General features: G+C 53.3%; 1 protein-coding gene across 2 annotated transcripts in view; it reads left to right on the forward strand.

Moving 5' to 3' along the window:
• CACNA2D2 (calcium voltage-gated channel auxiliary subunit alpha2delta 2) overlaps positions 1 to 25,709 on the forward strand; it is a 590,375-nt gene that overhangs the window by 500,921 nt on the left and 63,745 nt on the right. For both annotated transcript variants that reach the window (XM_042861788.2, XM_042861789.2), the window contains exons 11-14: positions 4,113 to 4,271; positions 8,319 to 8,426; positions 14,686 to 14,764; positions 18,291 to 18,340. In XM_042861788.2, the coding sequence (XP_042717722.2) occupies positions 4,113 to 4,271; positions 8,319 to 8,426; positions 14,686 to 14,764; positions 18,291 to 18,340 (396 nt within the window). The remainder of the gene's footprint in view (positions 1 to 4,112; positions 4,272 to 8,318; positions 8,427 to 14,685; positions 14,765 to 18,290; positions 18,341 to 25,709) is intronic.

A 25,709-nucleotide genomic window follows, 5' to 3' on the forward strand; every position in this document is an offset into this window, starting at 1 on the left:
GGTCAGAAACAGTCTCTGATGTTGGGAAGTCAGCCTGCGTGACCTTAGGGACCTGCTTTTCATTGATGTCTGTTGGAGTCGAGGGGTGCTCTGCACCTCTGAGAATTAAGTCCAGGGAGATGCCAGCAGGTTGCCCAAAAACACGTGGCTCCCAAAATTAGAAGCCACCTTTGCAAATGCATCCCTTATCGTCTCACGTGCCATCCCACTCGGCCTCTTCCTGAGGCTGCCGCAAGCCACTGAAAGCCTCTGGCGTTGGTGGAAGGCAGGGCTGGAGCAGCTTGCGAAGCATGGGACCAAAGGGCTGGGGCAGAGCAGAGACGAGCCAGGCCAGCTTGAAGAGGATGTGCTCTGCACAAGCTTTTCTCTTAGGGTTGGGGAAACAAACTGGCAGTTGTTGGACTTGTTTTTCCAAAGGAGAGCAACAAAATCTGCTCAGTCTACAGCAAGGGAGAGTTAGGTTCAATATTAGGAAAAACTGTCTAACTCTAAGGATAGCTAAGCTCTACAACAGGCCTCCTAGGGAGGTTGTGGAATCCCTGTCTTAGCAAGCTTGTAAAAACAGGTGAGACAGGCACTTGTCAGAGATAGTCTATCCTCAGGCCCCAAGCACAGCTCAGATCCTCAGGTGTCTAGACTGTGAAATGTGCCTCCTGTCCTGGCCTTAATATCTTTATGGAGGATTAGCTGCAGCTGCTGACCCCAGCTACTTCCATTCTCAGCATGATCTGCTCCCAGGACAAGCGATGATCTCTCCTTGGACAGCATCCATTATTACTGATTGATTTATATAGCACCAAGAGCATGCCAGGTTTACGTGGTCCTGCCTCAGCGCAGGGGCCAGACTCGATGACTTCTCAAGGTCCCTTCTGGCCCGATGTTTCCAGGATTCTACAAGCTGACCTGTGCAGCCACCTCCAATGAACGATGTCTTGTAGCAACATTGTGAAGTCATCACAACTGACGTTGCATAGGTCCGTACCCTGCCCTGATCACACCCAGCGAGACAGCCGGCTGCTTTCTCGGCCCATTGGCCTAGCCTAGCAGGAGTCAGGAGCTATAATTGCTCTTTGTCCCACATGCCCTCTCTCTGGCAGGAAAGTAATGAGTGTAACCTGGCTATTTTTGCTGGATCCCTGCCTCCCTATTGAACGTTCTGTATTTCCAGCAATCTGTGAGCCCCTGCTCTGTCCATCCTCTCACCACTACTCCCTGAAGGGAGGTCAGGCCTCTCCGTGCTGAAGCACAATGCAGGACATTTGCTTAAGTGGGTCTGCCACCTTGTGATAAGGCACTCGAATGTCCTGCAGAAATCCTACCCAGAGATGCTCAGGGAAATCACAGCTTTCTCCATGGACAGATACATTCTGCTCTTGGTTACACTGGTGTAAATGTCATCTAACTCCACCCAAATCCATGCAGTTCTTCCAGAATTTACACCATCATAACTGAGAGCCAAATTTGGCTGTGTGATTAATTGGGCCCTGACTTTCAGCAAATGGGGAATGAATCCCACTTCTTTCTAGACATCCATTTCTCACTTGGGGGGATAGTTCCTACCGGTTCTCACTCCTTTTCTTCCTCCTTCCCCTGTCCCGGTCAGGAGCTGAGATGATTTTCCAGTCCCAGAAGAAGTCAGGGGGTGTGGAGGAAATGGGCAGGAAATGCTTTTTTGTGGCCTTGAGCATGAGCTCACAGCTCTATTTGGCGTGTGTGAACGGCTGGTAGGGTAACTAGACAGCATCAGGTTAGGAATCACCAGGCTGATCCTGGCCCCCTCACTGACCCTTTTATGCCCCTTCCGGCAACACAGGGGGGATGGGGAGCTGCCCTGACAGCGCAGCTGGGGATTCTCCAGGGGTGGGCGCACATCTGGCCTCCCTACAGCATAAAGCGTACTCCAGGGGCAAGAGCACACTGCGCTCTGAAAACCCTGTGCCAGCAGAGGACAGTACGCCGACTCCTCCCTCCTCCAGCACATCTGAGGGTCTGGCCCAATAGATTGTTAAGAGACCCATTTTCTATCTGTCTCAGGTAGTTATACAGCCCCTGTCACCAGCACCTCACACCCCGTCTGAGCACATCACAATCTCCAGTGTATCCTCTCACATCCCTGGGAGGCAGGATAGGGTAATTGTCCCCATTGTACAGATGGGAAACTGAGGCACAGAAAGACTTTCCCAACATCATACAGTGTGTCTGTGGCTGAGCAGGGAACTGAACACAGGCCTAGCCACTGGGGCATCCTGCCTGTGTGACCCTGGTTGCTAATAACCCATCAGACTAAATCTGAAAGCTTTTTCAGACTCTGAGTAACATCTGGGCTGTCTTCAGCTCCCCACACAAGTGCTGCTGCGTTTGCATCATGTTTTTTGTGTGCTTTTCACTCAGCTTGGAGCAATGAAAATAGGCTAGTCAGGTTCACTTCCTGGTTCTCCTGCATTAGCCCAGTACTGCCCTGTCTGGGTCACAAGGGCCATGTTCAGTTTTAAGGAAGCTGTTTTTTTACTGGACTGTTTGTTTAAGATGGGAACATTTCTAGTCGTCTTAGCTGATAAGTCTTGTTTTTACTAAACCTAAATTTTAGAGTCTAAAATGTTCCTGCCAGTGTCCCATTAAATAAGAGTGTTATGGGCTGAAAGCAGTATGATAAGCAAGATGTGATTCCAGGCTCTTTGGAAATTACTGGTTTCTAGGAAGGTGATTATAGTGTTTTATTTATTGCCCTTTTATTCTCCTGCTCATTTTCTATCACATTTATCAAAACAGAAGCAGAATGAGCACGTCTGTCAGATTGACAATGGGAATTTTGCAGTGGAGATGCAGTGGGGTGGATTGCTGGATTGGTTTGTTATGATACTGGCCAGAATTTTCCATATCTAGGCTCCTACATAAAAGTGACCTTGTTTTCAGAAGTACCAAGTTACTGCAGCTGTTGTTGAAATCATTCAGAACTGCTGTGTCCAGCACCTCAGAAATCAGCCTATTTAGGAGCCTAATTATTGATTTAAGAGTCTAACTTCAGGCACCTGGGTTTGAAAGTGTTGCCCATTGTTTTCACCTCTAGGTCACAGGTTTTACTTTGTCCTAAATCCAGGTGCCTCAAGTCACTGCCAGCTGACCACCGCTTGGTGGCCTGTGTGAAATGAGTTTGTGATCTCAGTGCAGCTCTCAGGGCTGGATCCAAGGCCCACGGAAGTCAGTGGAAGGACTCCCATTGGGCTTTGGATTAGACACTCATCCGCCCCCCCAGTGACTAGGTATCCACAAAACACACAACCCCCCTATCGTAACTAGCACTAATTGCCCCACACCCCTTGTTGACAATCTCACAAAGGGGATAAGATGCAAATTTGCCCGAAGACTGAGCTGTCTAGAGGGGATTGCTGCCCGGCAGGCATTCTCCAGCAGAAGTTCACAGACCAGCTTCCTTGGGAAGGTCCCAGTGTTCCTTTATTACACGACTGTATTCTATAGCCATGGGCCAGATCTGCAGGGCACCACAGCACTGCTTGACCCGGCTTCTCTGCCGCCTGCTGCTTGACTAGGCAAGGCTCCTCTCATCTCCCCATCTCTGCCAGCCACAAGCTGTTACTCTCTAGCTCCCAGCTCTGCCCAGGCCTGCAGGGGAGGATGCAGATTTTAAGCCCAGCTCTTGAAGTTGTTGTGGAAACATTCTCCTGGGTCCTGCAGTACGAGATGCCCCCTGTTTCTATCCGGGATGGATTTTTGACTCTCTGGCACGTGTTCCTTTTATTGGGCTAGATTTTTGTCATTACAGGCAGCGTATTGGCACTTACGCTGATACAGATCCATCCCAGCCACGCCAGGTACAACGGCAGGCGAAATTATTTTTAGCACAACAGGGACTGTGAGCTGCTAGGTGTCCCATGGAGAAGCTCCATAAGTTATGAGTGCTGAGCAGTGTCGGGAGCTGTGATTTGTAACCCACTAAACATTTGTCATGGGGAAGGCGAGTCTTTGGTTCTCCTCCTGCCTCCTCTCCCAAGCCGGTTGCCTTTCAGTTGGGGATTACAGCGTCGCTGCTGCAGTTCCCCCTCCACTCCTCCAACATGCTGTGACGCTCGGTCCCTTTCTCTCTTTCTTCCTAGTTTAATGAGAAGGCAAAACCTGTGTCCTGCTTCAAGCACCTGGTCCAGGCCAACATCCGCAACAAGAAAGTCTTCAAGGAAGACGTGCAGGAGATGGTGGCCAAGGGGACGACCGACTACAAAGCCGGCTTTGAGTATGCCTTTGACCAGCTGCAAAACGTAAGCCTGGGACTCAGACCCGGGGCCTTGTGGAAGGGGGGCTTTAGTACTCAAACACAGGGGCTTCCAAAGGACAAAATCCCAGGTAGTTCCAGGACTCAGACTCTCGGGTTTTTGGGGTGGGGGCTCCAGGATCCTGACTGCAGGCTTCCAGGTGAAATGCTGGGCCTCCGAGCAGGAGACCAGGACTATTCACTGCCCGATGACTCTCCAGCTCATGAGCCTGGGGACTGTGTTCAATCAGCCGTTTGCAAGAGGCTACCCCCATCCTGTGACTCTGTGAACGTCTCTCCTCTTCAGCCTAGTTCCTTGCTGTTATCATTTATTATTTTTATTATCATAACCCGTAGGAGCCCCCATCATCACCAGGACTCCGTTGTGCTAGGCACTATACAAACACAGAACAGAAAGACAGTCCCTGCCCCAAAGAGCTTCCATTCTAATGCTATGGCTACACTGCACATCGGCGTGTAGGATATGCATAGCTACGCACCACAGTGAAAGAAACAGGCTGCGTCTACACTGTGGTGTGTAGCTACACGGGTCAGTGAAAGGCTTTGGCGGGGGAGACAGTGGGGAAAGCCTGAGCTTTTGGTCGCTGCCTCCCTTCCGCCAGTGTGTTTCCCCATTGCTGGAGTCTTTCCCAGGCAGTGGGGTAAGGGTCAAGTGGTGGGGAGACAGCAGAACACAACGCTGCTAAAAACAGCAGTGTAGATGGGAGGCACTGCATGGGCGAGTATCCTCACACCCTGCAGGCATGTCTTTACTCACCTACGAGGTGCTTCACCATCTACACTGCTATTCATACTCATACTAGGTATATACACTACACGCCACCGAAAGAAGCATGCTATGTCGACATACTCTAAGTATAAGACAAGAGACACCAGCTGGATCCGACACATGAGGAAGCACAAGGAAATCAGGAGACAATGCTGTCAAAACATATCTTTTGGAAACAGGAGATTCTCCCATGGCCTCTGCCTGGCAGCTGGATACGCTCTAGCCTTGTAGGGAAGCCTCCAGTTTCCCTCTCAGAGTCTCAGGTCAGCCCTTTCTTTCTGAGCCTCCATGTCTTCGATGGGATCCTCTTCCAAAATCCATTAGCAATGGGCTGGAGCCCATAGGTCCAAGCAGCTGCCAAGCCATGGGGACATCCGTGTGGGTCCCAGCCTGGACCTTTGCTCTGTAACATGGCTGATCCTTCCTCGGTACAGAGCTCTTCAGTCCCTCAGGCCCCTCACACCCCAGCCGCCAGCGATCAGCTTTTCAGTCACTAACAGGCAGTCCTTTTCACCATTCCCTTCAGTGTCCCACACAGTGTGTGCCTTGAATTGCATGGTGTTCCCTTCACAGATGCCCACCTCAGGGCTCTCAACCAGCATCACATGCAGCTGCTAAGCGTTGTGTGAGGCCATCAGCAGCGCCCAGGCTGGAAAAGCACAGCTCAGCCTGTCCCGGGGCAGGGATCTGCTGGCAGGACCTGCCTGTGTTATTGCTGCAGCCCTGGCCAGATCAATGGAGAGTCTCAGGGACTGGAATTTCAGTTTTCACAGGAACTGCTGCCTCTTACATTTCATTAAAAAGTTCGCAGGGCCAGCGTGAGAGGGCTCAGCTCAGACAGGCCGCCAAGGCGATGGGCCAGATAAAGATGAATGGCCCTATTAATCACTGAGCAGTAATAGTCACAACATAATTTTTGTCCAGACAGCCCCCACCCCCAGTTCACCTCCACCACCTTCATCCCTGGAGAATCAGGCAGGGAAAACAGATTTGTCATGGCCAACATGGTGAGCCAGGGCTGAGTCCTGCATAGAGACAGAGAAATCTGTATACACACACCCTGCTGCACTCACACACGCATGTACACACTCACTGCTGTACACACACAAACGCACACCCTGCTGTACTCACACACGCATGTACACACTCACTGCTGTACACACACACACACACACACCCTGCAGTACTCACACACACATGTACACACTCACTGCTGCACACACACACGCACACCCTGCTGCACTCACACATGCCTGTACACACTGCTGTACACACACACGCACACCCTGCTGTACTCACACACGCATGTACACCCTCACTGCTGTACACACACACAACCTGCTGTACTCACACACACATGCACACATTGCTGTGCACATGCACGCACGCACACACACTGCTGTACACACACACCCACACACACCCTGCTGTACTCACATGCACACACTGTGGTACACATGCACACACACACTGCAGTACACACATGCATGCACACTGTTGTGGACGCAAACACACAGGCACACACATCTCTGTTTGCAAGTGGAAACGCACAGGCCGGCTTGCAGCTCTGGGCACCCACATGGATTCCAAACCCACCCTGGAGAGACAGTGAGATGCAGCCAAACCTGACAAGGGAGTTAGGTAGATTTGGGGTTTGTCACCATCTGAGCAGCAGGAGAGACAGGTGTATAGGAGAGGAATTACCAATGGCTGCCCTAGTGCTCCCTGCTGCCCCAGCCTCTCCCAGCAGAGGGCGCTGTGGGGAGTGGGGGCAGGAGTCCGGGCCATGGGGGGAGCTCCCAGCTACTCCAGCCCAAGCCTCTCCCAGCAGGAGGTGCTGTGGGGAGGAGACAGGACCAGCTACTCCAGCCCCAACCTCTCCCACTGTCCGTTGTGTGCCCAGCTGAGAGTTCTTCCAGTTGCATGTTGCTCTTTTCTCCCTGTCTGGGCAGGTCCTGTGGTGCAAGCATGGCTCTCTGTCTCCTGCTGGCCCCTCTAGTTTCCTGACAGCTTCCTTTCGCTCATTCCAGGCAGAGGCAGAATTACCCTGGGCTGCCCAGCAGCAAGCACTGGGGGGTCCTCAATGGTTCTCATTGCCGGGTCATGGCATCGTCAGAGCAGAGCTGGCTGTGGCCCCTTCTGCTTCCCATTCCCTTCCCTTCCAGAGCCCAAAGTGCCCGGGCTAGGTCTGGGAGGGGAAATTCGGTCTGAATCTCAGGCCGTGGCTACACTCAAAACTTCAAAGCTCTGCTGGGGGAGCGCTCCTGCAGCAGCACTTTGAAGTGCGAGTGTGGTTGCGGTGCCAGCTGTACTCACACACACATGCACACACATGCTGCAGGTACTCCACCTCCACGAGGGGATTAGCTCCCAGTGCTGGGAGCGGGGCTCCCAGCGCTGGGGCACTGTTTACACTGACGCTTTACAGCGCTGTAACTTGCTGCGCTCAGGGGGGTGTTTTTCCACACCCCTGAGCGAGAAAGTTGCAGCGCTGTAAACCGCCAGTGTAGCCATAGCCTCAGAGGAGACTTCTGGGGGCCTCCTCTCCTCATGAGAGCAGCGGACGCCCCATGGCTTGGCTCATTTCAGACCAGGCTGGAGAACGGGGAGCACGACTTTGCTGGCCAAGGGGAATCAGCCAGATAACCGCCTAGGTCCTTCCTGGCTTCAGTGAATAGGAAGGAAGTTGCAGCAGGTGTAATGGCCTGAGTGGGATGATACTGCGACTGATGCTATTCATAACCAGGGCTGCTTCTTGACAGGAACTTCTGAGCTCTTCATCCCTCCTGCCCTGAGAATGGGGGCATGTTATATGGATGTATTGTTCTCACTCTTAGAAATGTATAGGCACCCACACATACAATACAAAAACAATTTGGTAGGCACCTCGGAGGACACGGTGGTTACTATTCCGGGCATAGTGGCCTCCCAGAATGTCAGAGTGACCGTTGGGATAAAACTCACACCCTCTGTGCTCCAAACACACTATCTGAGCCAAAGGAGAATCCCCCATAGATGTCAGCAGTATAGGGCATATGACACATGGTGGAGTCATTCTGATCCCATCCAGCAGCAGACAGTGGGGCACAATACCCCAGCCAGTTTGTTGCTGTGTATAATAGACACACACACACACACACTGTATACAACCTTTATTAGCAAAAGCCCGTGCATTGGTTTAACCCAGGAGCATGACAGAGGCAATCTATGTGCTCTGTCCCTTCCAGGGCCTGCCCTCACTCTGTTTTTTCCTCTTGGTTGCAGTCCAACATCACGCGAGCCAACTGCAATAAGATGATCATGATGTTCACGGATGGCGGGGAAGACCGGGTCCAGGATGTGTTTGAGAGGTACAACTGGCCCAATAAAACGGTGAGTGCTCTGGTATTAGACACACCAATCCCCTGCTGACATGGTCCTGGTTCTAGTGCAGCCCATGAGCACTGCCCATGCTCCAACAGGTGGTATATGCGTTCGCTTCTTACCCCAGAATGACCAGACTGCTGTGTGCTGTGCATTTGTTTCTTGGGCTCTACTCCTAGCCTCTCCCTGCCGGAGGCACTGTGAGGAATTGAGTAGGAGCGTTGGCTCTTGGAAGACGCCCAGCTATTCCACTTTCCAGCCTTTCCCAGCTGGAGGTGCTGTGGGGAGTGGGGCAGGAGCACTGGCTGTGGGGGAGCTGTGGGAGGAGCTCCCAGCTACTCCAGCTCCAGCCTCTCCCAGCAGGGGGTGCTGTGGGGAGAGGGCAGGAGTGCTGGCTGTAGGGGATCTCCCAGCTACGCCAGCCCAGCCTCTCCCAACAGGGGGTGCTGTAGGGAATGCTACAAGAGCCAGCAGCCACTGTAGCTAGGCAGGGATGCAGGTCCGAGGTTTCCATCACAGCCCTTTATGGTGCTGCATTTAAAACAGGGGTGGGCAAACTTTTTGGCCCAAGGGCCACATCAGGGTTGCGCAACTGTATGGAGGGCCTGGTAGGGAAGGCTGTGCCTCCAAACAGCCTGGCCCCTGCCCCCCATCCACCCCCTCCCACTTCCCACTCCTTGACTGCCCCCCTCAGAACTCCCAACCCATCCAACCTCCCCTGCTCCTTGTCCCCTGACCGCCCCCTCCCGGGACCCCTGCCCCCTATCCAACCCCCCTATTCCCTGTCCCCTGACTGCCCCGACCCCTATCCACACCCCCGCCCCCTGACAATCCCCCCAGGACTCCCATCCCCTATCCAACCGCCCTCTGCTCCTCGTCTCCTGACCACGCCCTCCCGGGACCCCCCGCCCCTAACTGCCCCCCGGGATCCCACCCCCTTATCCAACCTCCCCTGCTCCCTGTCCCTTTACTGCCCTCCCGACCCCTATCCACATCCCCGCCCCCTGACAGGTCCCCTGGGACTCCCACTCCCAACCCTCCCTCTTCCCCATCCCCTGACCAACCGCCCAAGAACCTCTGCTCCATCCAACCGCCCCCTCCTCCCTGACTGCCCCTCAGGATCCCCCTCTCCCTTATCCAACCCCCCCACTCCCCACCCCCTTACCAGCAGCAGGAGCTCGCAGCCGTGACACCCAGCCAGAGCCAGCTGTGCTCCCCATGCTGCTCAGCGGGAGGGGCAGGCCAGAGCACTGCCAGCAAGCAGCATGGCTGGGGGGGGAGGGACCAGGGACTAGGGTCCCCGGCCGGGAGCTCAGGGGCCAGGCAGGACGGTCCCGCGGGCCCCGCCAGCTGTAGTTTGCCCGTTTCTGATTTAAAAGCTGATATTAAATGTCCATTTTCAGTGTATTCTGCAGTTTCCAGGCGAGTGCGAGTCATTTCTGTCTCCCTCTGGACCCCAAGAAGGTTGATCAGAGCGGCTGACTGAGGGCCTATATCCTGCCCTAGTTAACATTTACATACCTACAGACTTTCACTCTCTTCAGGTCTGCAATGAAGGGTCCAGTGAGATAACAGGCAGGCTGATAAGCCAAAAGCTTCCCCTTGGGTGGAGGCAAGATGTGTGTGAATTGCATTAGCAGGGCTGGGGGCAGGGAAACCTCCTCCTGGCTTTTAAGAGCAGAGCCCACAATTCAGACTTACACACACTCTCTCTCTCTCTCCAACACTCACTGAGGAGCACATTGGCTAACGAGCTGCTGTTCCACTGCCTGGAGAAAAGGGTCCCATCATGGGGTACTGGACACATGTGGCCTTGGATCCATTTTTGTAAGGAATAATCTAAGGTTTGCAGCTAAGGATCCACCGAGCTGTACTGGTCCTACTACTGTGACAGGCACACGCTGCTTCCTGTTAAGCATTCTGGGTAATGTAATCTATTAGAAACAACAAGGAGTCTGGTGGCACCTTAAAGACTAACAGATTTATTTGGGCATAAGCTTTCGTGGGTGAAAAACCAGCTACGAAAGCTTATGCCCAAATAAATCTGTTAGTCTTTAAGGTGCCACCAGACTCCTCATTGTTTTTGTGGATACAGACTAACACAGCTGCCCCTCTGATACTTGGTAGTCTATCAGGCCTTTCTTCTACTAAGAAGTGTTGTATTTAGAGCTACCACTAGAGGGCACTCCAAACAGTATAGCCCAGAGCCCTGCCCAGGTGACCATCCCATGCAGCCCAGCTGATTGCAGTGGGTTGCACAGGGGATAGGTGAAGGCAGGATTTGATGCTGTGTGCACCTATTGCTACGTTACGCGTGTGTAAGGAAAGCCCGGATTAAAGGGTGCTGGTCTGGCAGGTGGGGACTGTCATGGTCCCAGCAGGTCCCCCCTGAGCAGTGATCCCACTGAGGTGGGAGTGGGAAAAGCAGCCTTTGGATTCAAGCTCGCTGAAGACCAAAAGTCAGCCCCGTGCAAGGGAAGTTTGGTGACCTGTGTGAAATGAGTGCTCTATTCTCAGCCCACTGCGAGTATCCATAGCACAAAAGCCACTGCCACCCCAACATTAGTCAGGTTACAGTCTCAAGTGAGAGGCTAAGGGCCATGGCGACGGAGGGCCGGTTTGGACTCGGAATTTGCCAGGATTCCAGCCACCAGAGCAGACCCCTAGTATGTGCAGGGGAAGCCGTGATTTGCACTGGGTTCTGAAAACAAAGTGTGATCCACTGATGCAAATTGCAGTGAATCCCATCTCGCTGCAGCTGCACAAGTGGTGGGACCAGAGCAAGCCTGCAGGGTACCCAAGGCCTGAGCTCTCCTTCGAGCTGGAGCCCTCCAGAGGCACAACGGAGGGGAAGCTTGCACAGGCACTGCCTTGTGCTGTCCCTTGTGCATAGACACAAGGGCTGAGTCCCCAAGGGCACTGAGCCAAATGTGGAGCTGCTGCAGCCCAGCTCTGACCTCAGGGAAGTCTTGTGAGCTATGGAGAGACCTGGCCTTTCCATCCTCTTCAGAGGAAAGGGGATGGACAAAAGGTTGGGGATGCAAGGGATGGGCCCGCCAGTGAATGGGTCGTGCCTGTGTAGCACGAGACAGAGATCTAGTGCACCAAGCCGCAAGCAGCTAGGGACAGAAGAGCAGGCAAAGAAATACCCGGGAAATGCAATGGGGTTTCTCCCTGGAAGCGACATGCTGTGAATGAGCCAGCGAGTTGGGCAGAGGTGGTATCACGAGTAGGGGATTGAGCATGAGTCGGGAAAGGTGGGTAAGAAGCTCTGCAAGGGGGCTGGGAGTGAGTCTCTGGAGCTGCTTGGCCCTGCACCAGCTCATCACAAGGAAAGGGGAAACAATCACCAGCTTTATCACCAGATTCCACCTCATTTGATGGGCTATTACATCTGCCCTTCCTGCCCGCCTGCTCCCACACTGAGCCACTGCCCTTGTAATGGGGAGGCTCACGTGCCAGGGCTGTTTTATTACCTGTGCTGAAGTGCCATAGAAGGAAATGGGCAGAGCTCCCTTGCCCGGGCTGTTGGCACTCAGAGGGAGGTGTCACAGGAGAGCCGGGCTGGGAGGGAGGGGAATGGGAACACCTCGGTGTCTCCCAATCCCATCAGCGGGGAGTGCTCTCAAGGGGCTGTGGGACTGTGGGAGAGGAGTCCCCAGGAGGCAGGAGGGTTGTGCCTAGATGGCTCCTTTTTCTGCCAGTCTATTGGCAGCAGGTCACTGCACTGTGGCCCCCATCCATCCCCCCAGTAACTCGGCAAAGGGGAGTGAAGAGTCCTCTCCAGCCCAGACCGTGCAGCAGGAGTGGAACTGCTCCACATTCATTAGTCCAGCCTCCATGGGCCGAGCATCCCTTCAATTGCTGGGGAGGACTGGAGGGTCAGCCAAGCAGCAAGTCCTCCAGCCCGACCCAGCCCCTTGTCAGCCCTGTCCTCTCAGAGCTGGGCCACATGGGGTGAATGAGAGAGAAGCACAGAAATGTAGGGCTGGAGGAAGTCTCGAATCCAGCCCCCTGGGCTGTGGCAGGACCAGGTCAGCCTAGACTAGCTCTGACAGTGTTTGTCCAACCTAGTCTTAAAACTCTCCAGTAATGGGGATTTTTCCACAACTCCCTTGGAGGCCTGTTCCAGAGCTGAACTATCCTGAGAGTTAGACAGTTTTTCCTAATATCGAACCTAAATCGCCCTTGCTGCAGATTAAGCCCATTGCTTCTTGTCCTACTGTCAGTGGGTGTGTAGGCAACAATTAATCACCATCTTCTTTGTAATAACACTTAACATATTTGAAGACTGTTATCAGGTCCCCCCCCCCCAGTCTTCTTATCTCAAGACTAAACACCCCATTTTTTTAGTCTTTCCTCACAGATCAGGTTTTCTAAACCTTTGATCATTTTTGCTGCTCTTCTCTAGAGTCTCTCCAGTTTGTCCTCATCTTTCCCAAAGTGTGGCACCCAGAACTGGACCCAGCACTTCAGCTGGGGCCTCAACAGTGCCAAGCAGAGCAGAACAATGACCTCCTGTGTCTTACATGCGACACTCCTGTTAATACACCCCAGAATGATATTACCTTTTTTGCAACTGCATCACATTGTTGACTCATATTCCATTTGATCCACTCTAACCCCCAGATCCTTTTCAGCAGCACGGCCACCTAGCCAGTTAGTCCCCATTGTGTAGTTGTCCACTTGATTTTTTTCTTCCTAAGTGCCGTATGTTGCGCTTGTCTTTACTGAATTTCGTCTCGTTGATTTTAGACCAATTCTTCAATTTGTCAAGGTTGTTTTGAATTCTAATCCTGTCCGCCAAAATGCTGCCAACCAATCCCAGCTTCGTGTTCCCTGCATATTTTGTAAGCACACTCTCCACTCCATCATCCAAGTCATTAATGAAAATATTGAATTGTAATGGATCCGAGACCAGCCCCTGCAGGACCCCACTAAATTCATCCTCACAGTCTGACAGCAAATCATTGATAACTACACTTGGAGTACGGTCTTTCAGCCAGTTTTGCACCCACTTCATAGTAATTTAATCTAGACCAAGAGAGAGTGTTGCATGCTGGGTGCTGTAGTCTACAGCTGCTGCTTGGCTCAAAGAGCTGTCTAGATCAGGTGGAAGTCAAACATTTTCCTCCCCCCACCCGTGCGTTTACTGCAAAAGTAAGAGTAATAAGTGTCTCGATAATAACAATGCTAAGCTGATTCGAACGGGGTGCTTTGAGGGATTGACAGAAAATACTGGACCTTAAAGACTAAGGGTCTATGGGGAGTGAGATTTTCTTCACTTTAGATTGTAATAACATTTTCAAAGTCTCACAACCTGGCTGCGCAAAGCAACGCTTAACTGACTGATTGAAAGTCAATGGGACTCAGGCTCCTAAATCAGTTAGGCATAGCAACACAGAGCAGAACAGTGCCTAAATGCCTTTCCCAGGCTGGCCCTAAATCCAAGCTGCACACAGGGAGTGAACCAGGCCACAGACAGGATCAGCGGGAGACCCATCAGTGGAATGGTGGGCGGGCATCAGAGGCAGCATGGTCTAGTGGAGAGGGGCACAAGACGGAGACACGGGAGATCTGGGCGATCTTCCCAGCCCAATCACTGCCTGGCTGTGCTATTGGGCAAGTCACTTCACCTCTCTGGCTCATTGTCCCGTCTCGCCTTTTTCAGTTGTATGCGACTGTCTCTCGCTGTGTTTGTACAGGGAGGCCCTGATCTCAAGTGGGGTCCTTAGGAGAAAAAGAAGAATTTGGGAGCTTCTGTCTCCCAGTCCAATGCTCTGTCCGCTAGACCACACTGCTGTGCTCATCGATTCCTAGAGTTTGAGGGCAGAAGGGGCCATCGGATCGTCCAGTCTGGCCTCCTGCAGGCCAGAGAACCACACCCAGTTGCCCCTGTGCCAAGCCCGCTAACCTGGGTTTGGCTAATGCCAAGGCAGCCAAGCCTGGATTTGAAGACACCAATGGATGAAGGCTCCATCGCTTCCCTTGGACCTTGTTCCAGTGCTTAGTCGCCCTTGCTGTGAAACATTTGTGCCTTGTTTCTAGTTTCAGATTGTCTGGCTTCAGCTTGCAGCCCTGGGCTCCTGCACTGCAGTGCCCCAAGCCCAGCCAGGCCAGCTAGCTCAGTGAGGCCCTTCAGCCTGAGCTGGTACATGGTCCAGCTCTCGTGGTGTTGCGCTCTGGTGCTGAGACATTCCGGGGCGTGGTGCAATTAGCAAATCCCTGTCTCTGTCCCCTGTTACTAACCTGCCCCCCGTTCTGCCAGGTGCGAGTGTTCACCTTCTCGGTGGGACAGCACAACTACGACGTGACCCCCCTGCAGTGGATGGCTTGTGCTAACAAAGGTAAGTAGGATGGCGCTGGGGGGGAATAGCTCACCCTGGCCAGGCTCTGAGTGCTGTGGGCAGAGCACTGCTCTGGGGAAGCTCACCCTGGCTGGGCTCTGAGTGCTGTGGGCAGGGCACTGCTGTGGGGAAGCTCACCCCGCTCGATGATTGCGTGGCATTGCCCACCACAAACAGATCTAACCTCTGAGGTACAGGGCTGTGGTTTTGCTGCTACATTGTTTAACTGGAGGGTCCAGCTGATGTCTTGCCCCTTGTGCTCTGGCATTTTGGGGTACAGGGCCCAGCGAGGAGCCGGGGTGCCAGGCCCGGCACTCTGTGCAATTCACAAGATGCTCCAAATAGGCTCTCCCTGCTTTCCCAAGCTTCTCAGAGGCAACATTAACAAACCTAACCCAAGAGTTCCATCTGCTGGCTGATTGGGAGCCTGCAGGGAAAGTGCAGGAGAGTCGCCCTTCGCAGACGGAAAGCATCTGTGCTTTCCATCCGCACAAGCAAAGCACCTCCTCCTGGTCTGACCTTCCCCAGTGGCCGAGGTGGAGAGAGGATACAAAATCTCCCTGGGATGCACAGAAAACAGGGTCCCCCTACCTCAGCTCCATTCACATGAACCCCAGCACCGAGCCAGGCTCACCCACCCTACTGGCCCGTAAAGCAGAGGGGCCAAGGACCGGGCTGAGGTGCCCTCGGCCTCCAACAGTTCTGTCGCACTGAGTGACAGAGGAGGTGCATGGGAAGTTTGCTCTGCCTTTGCTGTCTGGATAGAGGGCTCCAGGCTGGCACTATTCGCTGGCATGTAGTTGCCTGTAAAGGGAGAGGTAGCCATCCCTGTGTCGGTTCTGTGCCCACTGGGGACATAATCTGCCAGGGGAGCCGGGTGGCATGTGCAGGACCCCCACACATAGGGGAGGGGGAGCCGCTTGTGGGGGTCACTGCCATGAGTGCAGAATGGGGGCATGGAGCAGATTATGGGGAGGGCCTCACCCTATAGCAGAGCTGCCCAGGAGCGGGGTTGGGGGGACGGGGTTCCATGAGCAAAGGAGCCAACTGGGCCCCAAGGAGCAGTGAGCCTCTCCCCAGGAGCTGACTCAGGACCAGGGATAGGCTGGGCAGTTAGTCCCCCCAATCCCCCCACACTGCCTGGAGAGGCCTGGCACAGGGCTCTGCCCACTCAGCCTGGCCCGCTGCTCTCCCCTCCTGCCATCAGCCCAATACCTCTTTCCCTGCCTGACGAATATGTCTGCCAGTGCCAAGCCCTCTCCTAGGGCCTGCTCTGTGGGGGAGCCTTGAGGAGCCTTCGCTCTGCCCCCTGCAATCACACCTCCGCTCCCTGAGCCTGCTGCTTGTCCCTTCCCCAGGCTTCTTCAGCAGCCTCCTGGCTCCGGCCTCTGCCAAGGACTCTCCCTCCCCACCTCTCCATTCCTGCAAGTCTCTCTCCCTCCTCTCTACCTGCTGCCTCCCATCTCTGCCTCTTCACTAGCCGACACTGCTTTTGGCTGTCCTTTGTCCTGACCAGGGATCTCCCCCTTACCTGGCTGTATCAGTCACGGACACCCATCAACCCCCGGGCTAGCGTTAATTCAGCTATCCTCTCGGTGCCCTCTCCCCTCCCAGCACGTCTGGGAATTCATGCACCACGCGCCAACAGCATCTGTTCCTCACCCCTCTTAGCCCCACTTGAGGCTCAATTACCACGCTGCAGCCCCGCAACAGGTAATTCTCATTATGGCTTATCAGCTCCCAGCCGCACCTCGCTCGTGCGAACATGGGGCGCCCAGCAGTTACAGCAATGGACTCTTGGGGTTCTGCATCTTATTCAGCATGTGGGTGCTAAGGTTTTGGAAAGTGACCCGTGATTTTGGGAGCCTGAGACCCCCTGATTTTCAGTGGAGGCAGAGAACCCGCTCTCTGCAAATTGGCCTCTTTCAGGGGATTCACGCTGGGCCCCGGCGCCATGGGGTGCACAGGCTGTCTCGGCTGCTTGAGGCTTACTAGGGAAAGCTGTCTGCCTGCTTAGCTGGGCTGATGGTTGGCCTCACAGCTGGGCTGTGGAGATAAGAGAGCTGTGGAGTGGATGGGAGGGGTGGCTGCCAGGGAGGCTGAGGCGCAGGAGCCTTCAGACAGAAACTGGTGAAATGCTATCCAAGAAACCGGATCCTCTCAAAGAGCAGACCCCAGGGTGACTCTGACGGGTTCAGACAGAGTCTCTGGGTTCCCGTGCGAAACCCAGCAAAGGGTTTTACTAAGGCCTTAAAGCAGCAAGCCATGCTTTGAAGAAACCCGCACTGTACACCCCTTACCTAGGGTGACTGGCCTCCTGATCCATGGGACTCGAATGCTCTGCAAGGGAATAGGACCACTAGAGACCTGGCGAAAGGGCCGAGGCTGTAGCAAAAAATCAACAGGCAGGCTAGATAATGATCGCTCCAGCAATGGAGGGGAAACTGAGGCAGGATTGCTGTGTCACTTGGTTTTGCCACAAGGGGGCACTGAAGATCAAAAGTGACCACTGACAGGCTCCCCAAATCACTGGTCTGTTTTGAAGCTGATTGATGCCTCATTATCATCTAATGTGGGGGAGGGGCACTTTGCAAACTGGCTCTTGAATTCCCAGGGCTTTGGGTGGCATAGTGTGAATGCTCTGTAGATTGACAGCATTGGCGCTAGCTGCAGCAGAGCCTGGGAGAGCAGCACGGCTCAGGTTCCTCCACGTGGGCCTGATCCTACAGCTCATTCTGGACCTGCGTCCCCCCTGCTATTCCAGCCCTGCCCTCTCCCTCCCCTCCAGCTCTGCCCATGCCCTTCAATCCCAACCCACAGCCCTCTGCTATCCCTGCCCTGGGCTCTCCCCATGCCCACAGCCCTGCCGGTGCCTCTCAATCCCAATCCACAGCTCCTCCGCCCCCACTGTCCCAGACCTGGGCTCCCACCCATAAGTTCTGCCCATGCCCATCACACCTGACCCACAGCTAGGGTGACCAGACAACAAATGTGAAAAATCGGGAGGGGGGGGGAGGGCAATAGGAACCAGTATAAGAAAAAGACCCAAAAATTGGGACTGTCCCTATAAAATTGGGACATCTGGTCACCCTACCCACAGCCCCCTGCTCTGCCAGCCCTGGGCTCCACCCCACCCCAGCTTTGTGCATGCCCTTTGCTCCTGCCCTGTAGGATTCAATCCTTGTTCTGGTCCTTACAGCTCCTTTCAGTCTCGTTTCTCCACAGCCCTATCTGTTTGTTTGCCTGCAGTATCCCGCCCTGGTTTCAATCCAAAGAGAGCGACTGGGGATCCTGCTCCCCGCTCCATTGCTGGATCCTTCCCCCCACCCAGGGCCCGTTGTCTCCAGGGCCCGGGGCTCTAGCTTAGGGGTCCCTGCAGGTGGTACCCGTAGGACTTTGGGATCACATCCTCAGTGGCTCTGAGGCTGTGAGGAGGGAGGGCATTGGGAAAAGGGCGAATGGGGAGGTACCAGGCTGTGCGCAATGGGCGTGTTTCTACAGCTCCCTGCTTTGTTTCTCTGCATAGGTTACTACTTTGAAATTCCCTCCATTGGGGCCATCCGAATCAACACACAGGTAAGGAGCCGCGCCGGCCCCCAGCACACATACACCCAGAGATCCACCAGAGGGAAGCTCAAATGATCCCTCTAGTCTGACCTCCCGCATGACACAAGCTAGAGAACCGGTTCCTGAGGTTCTTGCATTGGACCCAGTGGCTTGGGCTTTGAGAGAGACACCCAGTGCTGGGGTAGGACTCCAGCTGATGGAGGAGAAGCCAATCCAAAGGGGAGTTAATCGCCCTCACTCTTACACACAGGCACCTCTTTCCAGGTTGTCCTTAGCTGGCTTCATCTCCCAGCTGCTGGATTGTCTGCCAGCGAGCCCGGTAATGTCGCCCATGGACAGGGCTGGCTGGGCCTTACTCTGGGGCAACACTGGTGCTGGGGCAGCAGTGGGGGATTTCTCCCCTTGAATCCCCCACTGCTGCCCCAGCACCAGTGTTGCCCCAGAGTAAGGGCCCTGGCTCACGCTGGCTGCCAGCATTTTTGCCGCCCTGCTGGCTAGCATGACACTGAGCACAGGGGTAGAATGCTGCTGGTGCCTCCTCTACCCCAGAGCTGCCAGCATGCCACGGGAGCTGCAGTGATGGTAGATCAAGTGAGGAATGCTAGAGCGGACGCAGCCTTCACCGCTGAAGGTTTTACCCCTGTTCCTGCAGCGGGGCTCGAACACATCTCTGGCACACAGGCAGCACCACCTCAGAAGTGTGGGGACAGATGTGCCGGTGCTGGCAGGGGCCCAGGAACTTCCCTCTGCCCAGGACTGGGGCCAAATTGAGTCAGATCAAAGGGCCAGAGCTGGCTCTGATCCAACCAGACTTCACTGGGAGAAATGTCTCCTCTCTCACCCCCAACCCCAAGAACAGCGCATCCATCACTGGCGATTTTTAAATACAGACTGGCTGTGTTTTGTAGAACCTCTCGCCTACCCCTTGGACTCTGCACTGGTACAATAGGAATTATTCTGGGGAAGTTCGCTGGCCGGGGTTATCTAGTCTGATCTCCTGTGTGACCACAGTGTCCCCTTCTGACCTTGGGATCTATGAAATCTGCAAGCTGCAAACCCTGCCAGGCCATTCCACCCTGCTCTGCAGATGCCTCTAAGTCCCCACCTGCAACCCACTCGCCCTGCTGTCCCAGCCTTGAATCTTTCCCAAGGCCAAACCCCCAAGCACCCTGAATTGCTGAGTACACAATGCAGGCAGATATCTATGGTGTGCCCAACTGGGGCCCCCAGACCCATTTCAGCGTGACCTGAGTCCACGTTGGGAAAGGAGAGCAGAGACTGGGTACCTGTCACAGAGCCTGATGAGCCGCATTATTGAAACGAATGGCCCACTTCTTGGAACTTTTTTTCCCTTCCCTCCTTAAGTGGCTAGTTATTAAACTTTGTACTTTAATCCACATGGAGCGGAGCGAGCGGCGCCAGCTGCGCCAGCTGATCTGTCAGGCTGTTCAAGGTGACAGGCGTCAAGTGAGAGCTGGGGACAAGTTACTAGCACCCGGCAAATGGGGCTGCCAGGCTGGGCTAGTGGCCTTCTGTTCACAGCCCACCCAGGCATTCCAGCCAGACAATTGCAAAACAACATGGCAAAAGAGGGAGGGGGAAATGAATGGGAGAGTGAGTGAGTTTCAGCTGGTTGCACAAGGTTGTCCATGGGACGCTGGGGGCTGGCCTGTCCCCTTGCCTCGCTGAATGGCTGGGGATGTTCTGCTCTTCCCCTGGTTCTCCTTCTCCTCATCTGTGGGGGCAGTTTTCTGCTCCCTTTGCCTTTCCTTGATTTCTCTGCAGCTGAAGTGTTGGATACTCGAAGGGAAACCAGCAAGGATGGGGAGCAAATAAAGTCCTGGTGTCCCCACCCCTTGCCCCCATCCTGGGGTAGGGTCCGGGTGTCGTGTTGTCCCCCCTGCCATCCCATCCTGGGGTAGGGTCCAAGTGTCGTGTTGTCCCCCCCCGCCATCCCATCCTGGGGTAGGGTCCGGGTGTCGTGTTGTCCCCCCCGCCATCCCATCCTTGAGTAGGGTTCAGGTGCCATGTGCTCCCCACATCCAGGTTCCATGACTCTGGAGTAGGGTGTAGGTATAGCCTATCCTATAGAGATGGAGAATGGGACAGATGGGGAGCCCTGTATGGGTACTGAGCAGTCCAATGGGGGACGGGTGCTGTATGCAGAGCAGAGCCCAGAGCAGAGGGTTACGATCAGGGAATGTTGCATGGCACAGGCATGTCCTAAGTGACACATGGTCAGTTTGAAAATCATGGGCCATATCCTGAGCTGGTGCTGCTGAGGACCTGGCCTGAGAGTAAAGGTGCAAGTGACAAAATCTTTCTCTCGGGCAGCGTTGCCAACCCTCTGTTTCTCTGTTTGGCACTGGTGCGGCCACTTCTGGAATCTGGTGTCCTGTTCTGGGACCCACCAGCCAAGAAGGATGTTGATACAGTGGAGTGGGGTCAGAGAAGAGCCATAGGAATGAGTAAAGGGCTAGTGAATCTGCCTTATAGCGATAGACTCATAGGGTACATCTGCCCTGCCACTGGCATGAGCTTCCCAGCCCGGGTAGACAGACTCCAGCCGTGCTAGCATGCATTATTAAAAATAGCAGTGTGATGTTACAGCTTGGGGGCTCCAGCCCACCTGACCCTCTAGGGGGAGGATAGCTGGGTGATTTGAGCATTGGCCTGTGTCAAGGCTGCTTCCCCACTTTGAACTTTAGGGTACAAATGTGGGGGCCTGCATGAAAACTTCTAAGCTTAACTACCAGCTTAGATCTGATTCACTGCCATCGCTCCCAAAATGCTAATTCCCTTCCCTGGGTAGCCTAGAGAGACCTTCACCAATTCCCTGGTGAATACAGATCCAAACCCCTTGGATCTTAAAACAAGGAGAAATTAACCATCCCCCCTCCTTCCTCCCACCAACTCCTGGTGGATCAAGATCCAACCCCCTTGGATCTAAAAACAAAGAAAAATCAATCAGGTTCTTAAACAGAAGGCTTTTAATTAAAGAAAAAGGTAAAAATCCTCTCTGTAAAATCAGGATGGAAAAATAACTTTACAGGGTAATCAAACTTAAAGAGCTCAGAGGACCACCCCCCCCTCTAGCCTTAGGTTCAAAGTACAGCAAACAGAGATAAACACTCTAGCAAAAGGTACATTTACAAGTTGAGAAAACAAAGATAAACTAACACGCCTTGCCTGGCTGTTTACTTACAAGTTTGAAATATGAGAGACTTGTTCAGAAAGATTTGGAGAACCTGGATTGATGTCTGGTCCCTCTCAGTCCCAAGAGCGAACAACTTCACAAACAAAGAGCACAAACAAAAGCCTTCCCCCGACCAAGATTTGAAAGTATCTTGTCCCCTTATTGGTCCTTTGGGTCAGATGTCAGCCAGGTTACCTGAGCTTCTTAACCCTTTACAGGTAAAAGGATTTTGGAGTCTCTGGCCAGGAGGGATTTTATAGTACTGTACACAGGAGAGCTGTTACACCCTTCTCTTTATAGTTATGACACGCCCCCCAAATCACAGATAGTGTTGGACATCCGGTTCCACACTGGCTGTGATTTCTTCCTGGAGCTCTAGGAGAAAACAGAGTTAATAAGACACATGTACCTTTAGACATACTACTGATTATATAAAAACTAACAATATGTTCCGTTCCAAGAATAATCTTTAACCAGTTGACTCTGGGAAACTTTCCCGGGAGAGTGCATCAGCCACTTTGTTAGAAGCTCCTGAAATGTGTTGTATTTCAAAATCAAAATCTTGGAGAGCTAAACTCCACCGAAGAAGTTTTTTGTTATTCCCCTTGGCGGTATGAAGCCACTGTAGCGCAGCATGGTCTGTTTGTAGTTGGAAACGCCGTCCCCAAACATATGGACGTAGCTTTTCCAGCGCGTACACAATGGCGTAGCATTCGTTTTCGCTGATTGACCAGTGGCTTTCCCTCTCAGACAGTTTCTTGCTGAGAAACACGACAGGATGGAATTCTTGATCCGGTCCTTCCTGCATTAAAACTGCTCCCATGCCCCGCTCGGATGCATCTGTGGTTACTAGGAACGGTTTGTCAAAGTCTGGGGCCCTTAGCACAGGGTCAGACATGAGTGTCGCCTTAAGCTGGTTAAAGGCCTTTTGACACTCATCAGTCCACTGAACTGCATTTGGCTGTTTCTTTCTGGTTAGGTCTGTCAGCGGGGCGGTGATTTGGCTGTAGTGTGGTACAAATCGCCTATAATATCCGGCCAAGCCTAAGAAGGATTGGACCTGTTTCTTTGACTTTGGAACCGGCCACTTTTGGATAGCATCCACTTTGGCCTGTAGGGGATTTATAGTTCCTTGACCCACCTGGTGCCCCAGGTAAGTCACTCTGTTTTGGCCTATTTGACACTTTTTAGCCTTAACAGTTAGCCCTGCCTGCCGGATGCACTCGAAGACTTTTTCCAGGTGCTCCAGGTGTTCTGTCCATGAATCAGAAAAAATGGCCACATCATCGAGGTAGGCAACTGCAGATTCTCCCAATCCCGCTAGGAGACCATCTACAAGTCTTTGGAAGGTGGCGGGTGCATTTCGCAACCCGAAAGGGAGTACACTGAATTCATACACCCCTGCCTGGGTGACGAAGGCTGACCTTTCCTTAGCGGGTTCATCTAGTGGTACTTGCCAGTACCCTTTGGTTAAGTCTAAAGTAGAGATGAATTGGGCATGTCCCAATTTCTCCAATAGCTCATCTGTGCGTGGTATTGGATAGTTATCAGGACGAGTTACAGCATTTAGCTTACGGTAGTCCACGCAAAAGCGTATTTCCCCATCTGGTTTGGGAACTAGAACCACTGGAGATGCCCATGCACTGTTAGAGGGGCGGATTATACCCATCTGTAGCATGTCCTGGATCTCCCTTTGTATAGCAGTTTGGGCATGAGGTGACTCCCGGTAGGGTGGGGTTCTAATTGGGTGAGCATTACCTGTGTCAGTGGAGTGGTATGCCCGTTCGGTCTGTCCTGGAGTGGCTGAGAAAATTGGTGCAAAGCTTGTGCACAGTTCCTTGATCTGCTGTCGCTGCAGACGTCCAAGGGTCGCGGAGAGGTTCACCTCTTCCACGCCACCATCCCTTTTTCCTTCGTAGTAGACACCTTCAGGCCACTCCGCATCATCTGTTTCCTGGTCTGTAAACTGGGAAACCTTTAATTCTCTGGAATAAAAGGGCTTAAGAGAATTAACATGGTATACCTTAGGCTTTATGTTGGAGGTGGGGGAGGCTATGAGATAGTTAACAGCTCCTAGGCCCTCCTGGACCGTGAATGGTCCTTCCCACGACGCTTCCATTTTATGGGCCTGGAGCGCCTTTAAGACCATGACTTGGTCTCCTACTTTGAAGGACCGTTCTCTGGAATGTTTATCATACCAGGCCTTTTGCTCTTCCTGAGCGTCCTTTAGGTTTTCTTTAGCAAGGGCTAAATAGTGTCGGAGGGTGCTTTGTAGGTTGCTTACAAAGTCTAGAATGTTAGTTCCTGGAGAAGGCGTAAACCCCTCCCATTGCTGCTTCACCAACTGTAATGGCCCCTTAACCTTGCGGCCATACACAAGTTCAAATGGTGAAAACCCTAAACTGGGATGTGGTACAGCCCTGTAGGCAAAAAGCAACTGCTGCAACACTAGGTCCCAATCATTGGAGTGTTCATTTACGAATTTACGTATCATGGCCCCCAAAGTTCCATTAAACCTCTCCACCAGGCCATTCATAGAATCATAGAATCATAGAATATCAGGGTTGGAAGGGACCTCAAGAGGTCATCTAGTCCAACCCCCTGCTCAAAGCAGGACCAATTCCCAACTAAATCATCCCAGCCAGGGCTTTGTCAAGCCGGGCCTTAAAAACCTCCAAGGAAGGAGACTCCACCACCTCCCTAGGTAACGCATTCCAGTGTTTCACCATCCTCCTAGTGAAATAGTGTTTCCTAATATCCAACCTGGACCTCCCCCACTGCAACTTGAGACCATTGCTCCTTGTTCTGTCATCTGCCACCACTGAGAACAGCCGAGCTCCATCCTCTTTGGAACCCCCCTTCAGGTAGTTGAAGGCTGCTATCAAATCCCCCCTCATTCTTCTCTTCTGGAGACTAAACAATCCCAGTTCCCTCAGCCTCTCCTCATAAGTCATGTGTTCCAGACCCCTAATCATTTTTGTTGCCCTCCGTTGGACTCTTTCCAATTTTTCCACAATTTTTCCATTGGTTTGATGGTGGTAAGGGGTGGCAACCAAGTGATTCACCCCATGAGCTTCCCACAGGTTTTTCATGGTGCCTGCCAGGAAATTAGTTCCCGAATCGGTAAGGATGTCGGAAGGCCAACCTACCCTGGCAAAAATGTCTGCTAATGCCTGGCACACACTTTTAGCCCTGGTATTGCTTAAGGATACTGCTTCCGGCCATCGGGTAGCAAAATCCATGAAAGTCAGTATGTACTGCATTCCTCTGGGGGTCTTCTTTGGGAAAGGACCCAGAATATCCACAGCTGCTCGCTGAAATGGGACCTCAATTATGGGTAGTGGCTGGAGAGGGGCTTTAACCTGGTCTTGGGGCTTTCCCACTCGTTGGCACACCTCACAAGACCGGACATAATTAGCAACGTCCTTGCCCATTCCCTCCCAGTGGAAGGACTTCCCCAACCGGTCTTTGGTTCAGTTCACCCCAGAATGGCCACTCGGATGCTCATTGGCTAAGCTCAAGAGCTTTACCCGATACTTAGTGGGAACTACCAACTGTCTTTGAGGATGCCAGTCTTCCTGGTGCCCAGCAGAAAGAGTCTCCTTGTATAAAAGTCCTTGTTCTACAACAAACCGGGATCGGTTAGAAGAGCTGAGAGGCGGTGGGGTGCTCCGTGCCGCCGCCCAAGCTTTCTGAAGGCTGTCCTCTGCTTCCTGCTCGGCCTGGAACTGTTCCCTTGATGCTGGAGACATCAGTTCCTCCTTGGACTGTGGACTTGGGCTTGGTCCCTCTGGAAGCGATGCAGGTGCTGGGGCTGTTTCCGTTGACTGTGAACCGATGTCCGCTGGTGCACTATGTGGTATCTCAGGCTCTGGCTGAGCCTCTTGGGTAGGGTTATCTGCTGCTTCCGCCAGTTCAGGCTCACTAGTGCCCTCTGGCGTTGGAGTTGTAGACGGGTTTGCAAGCGCTGGACTCAGTGCTGGCAATGGTTCTGGTGCTGGTTGCGTTGCCAGTTCCAGTTCTGGGCCTGGCTTTGGCTGGGTCTCTGGGATTGGATCCACTACGGCTGTTGCAGTCGTTGGCAGGGGATCCTGTTCCACCACCTTTGTCTGGGTCTCTGGTAACACAGACGGGGCCCTGGTGGACGGCTCAGGAACAGGGATGGGGGTGCAAGCTTGCTTA

Source organism: Chrysemys picta, chromosome 7, assembly GCF_011386835.1.
Source record: "Chrysemys picta bellii isolate R12L10 chromosome 7, ASM1138683v2, whole genome shotgun sequence".
Lineage (NCBI taxonomy): Eukaryota > Metazoa > Chordata > Testudines > Emydidae > Chrysemys > Chrysemys picta.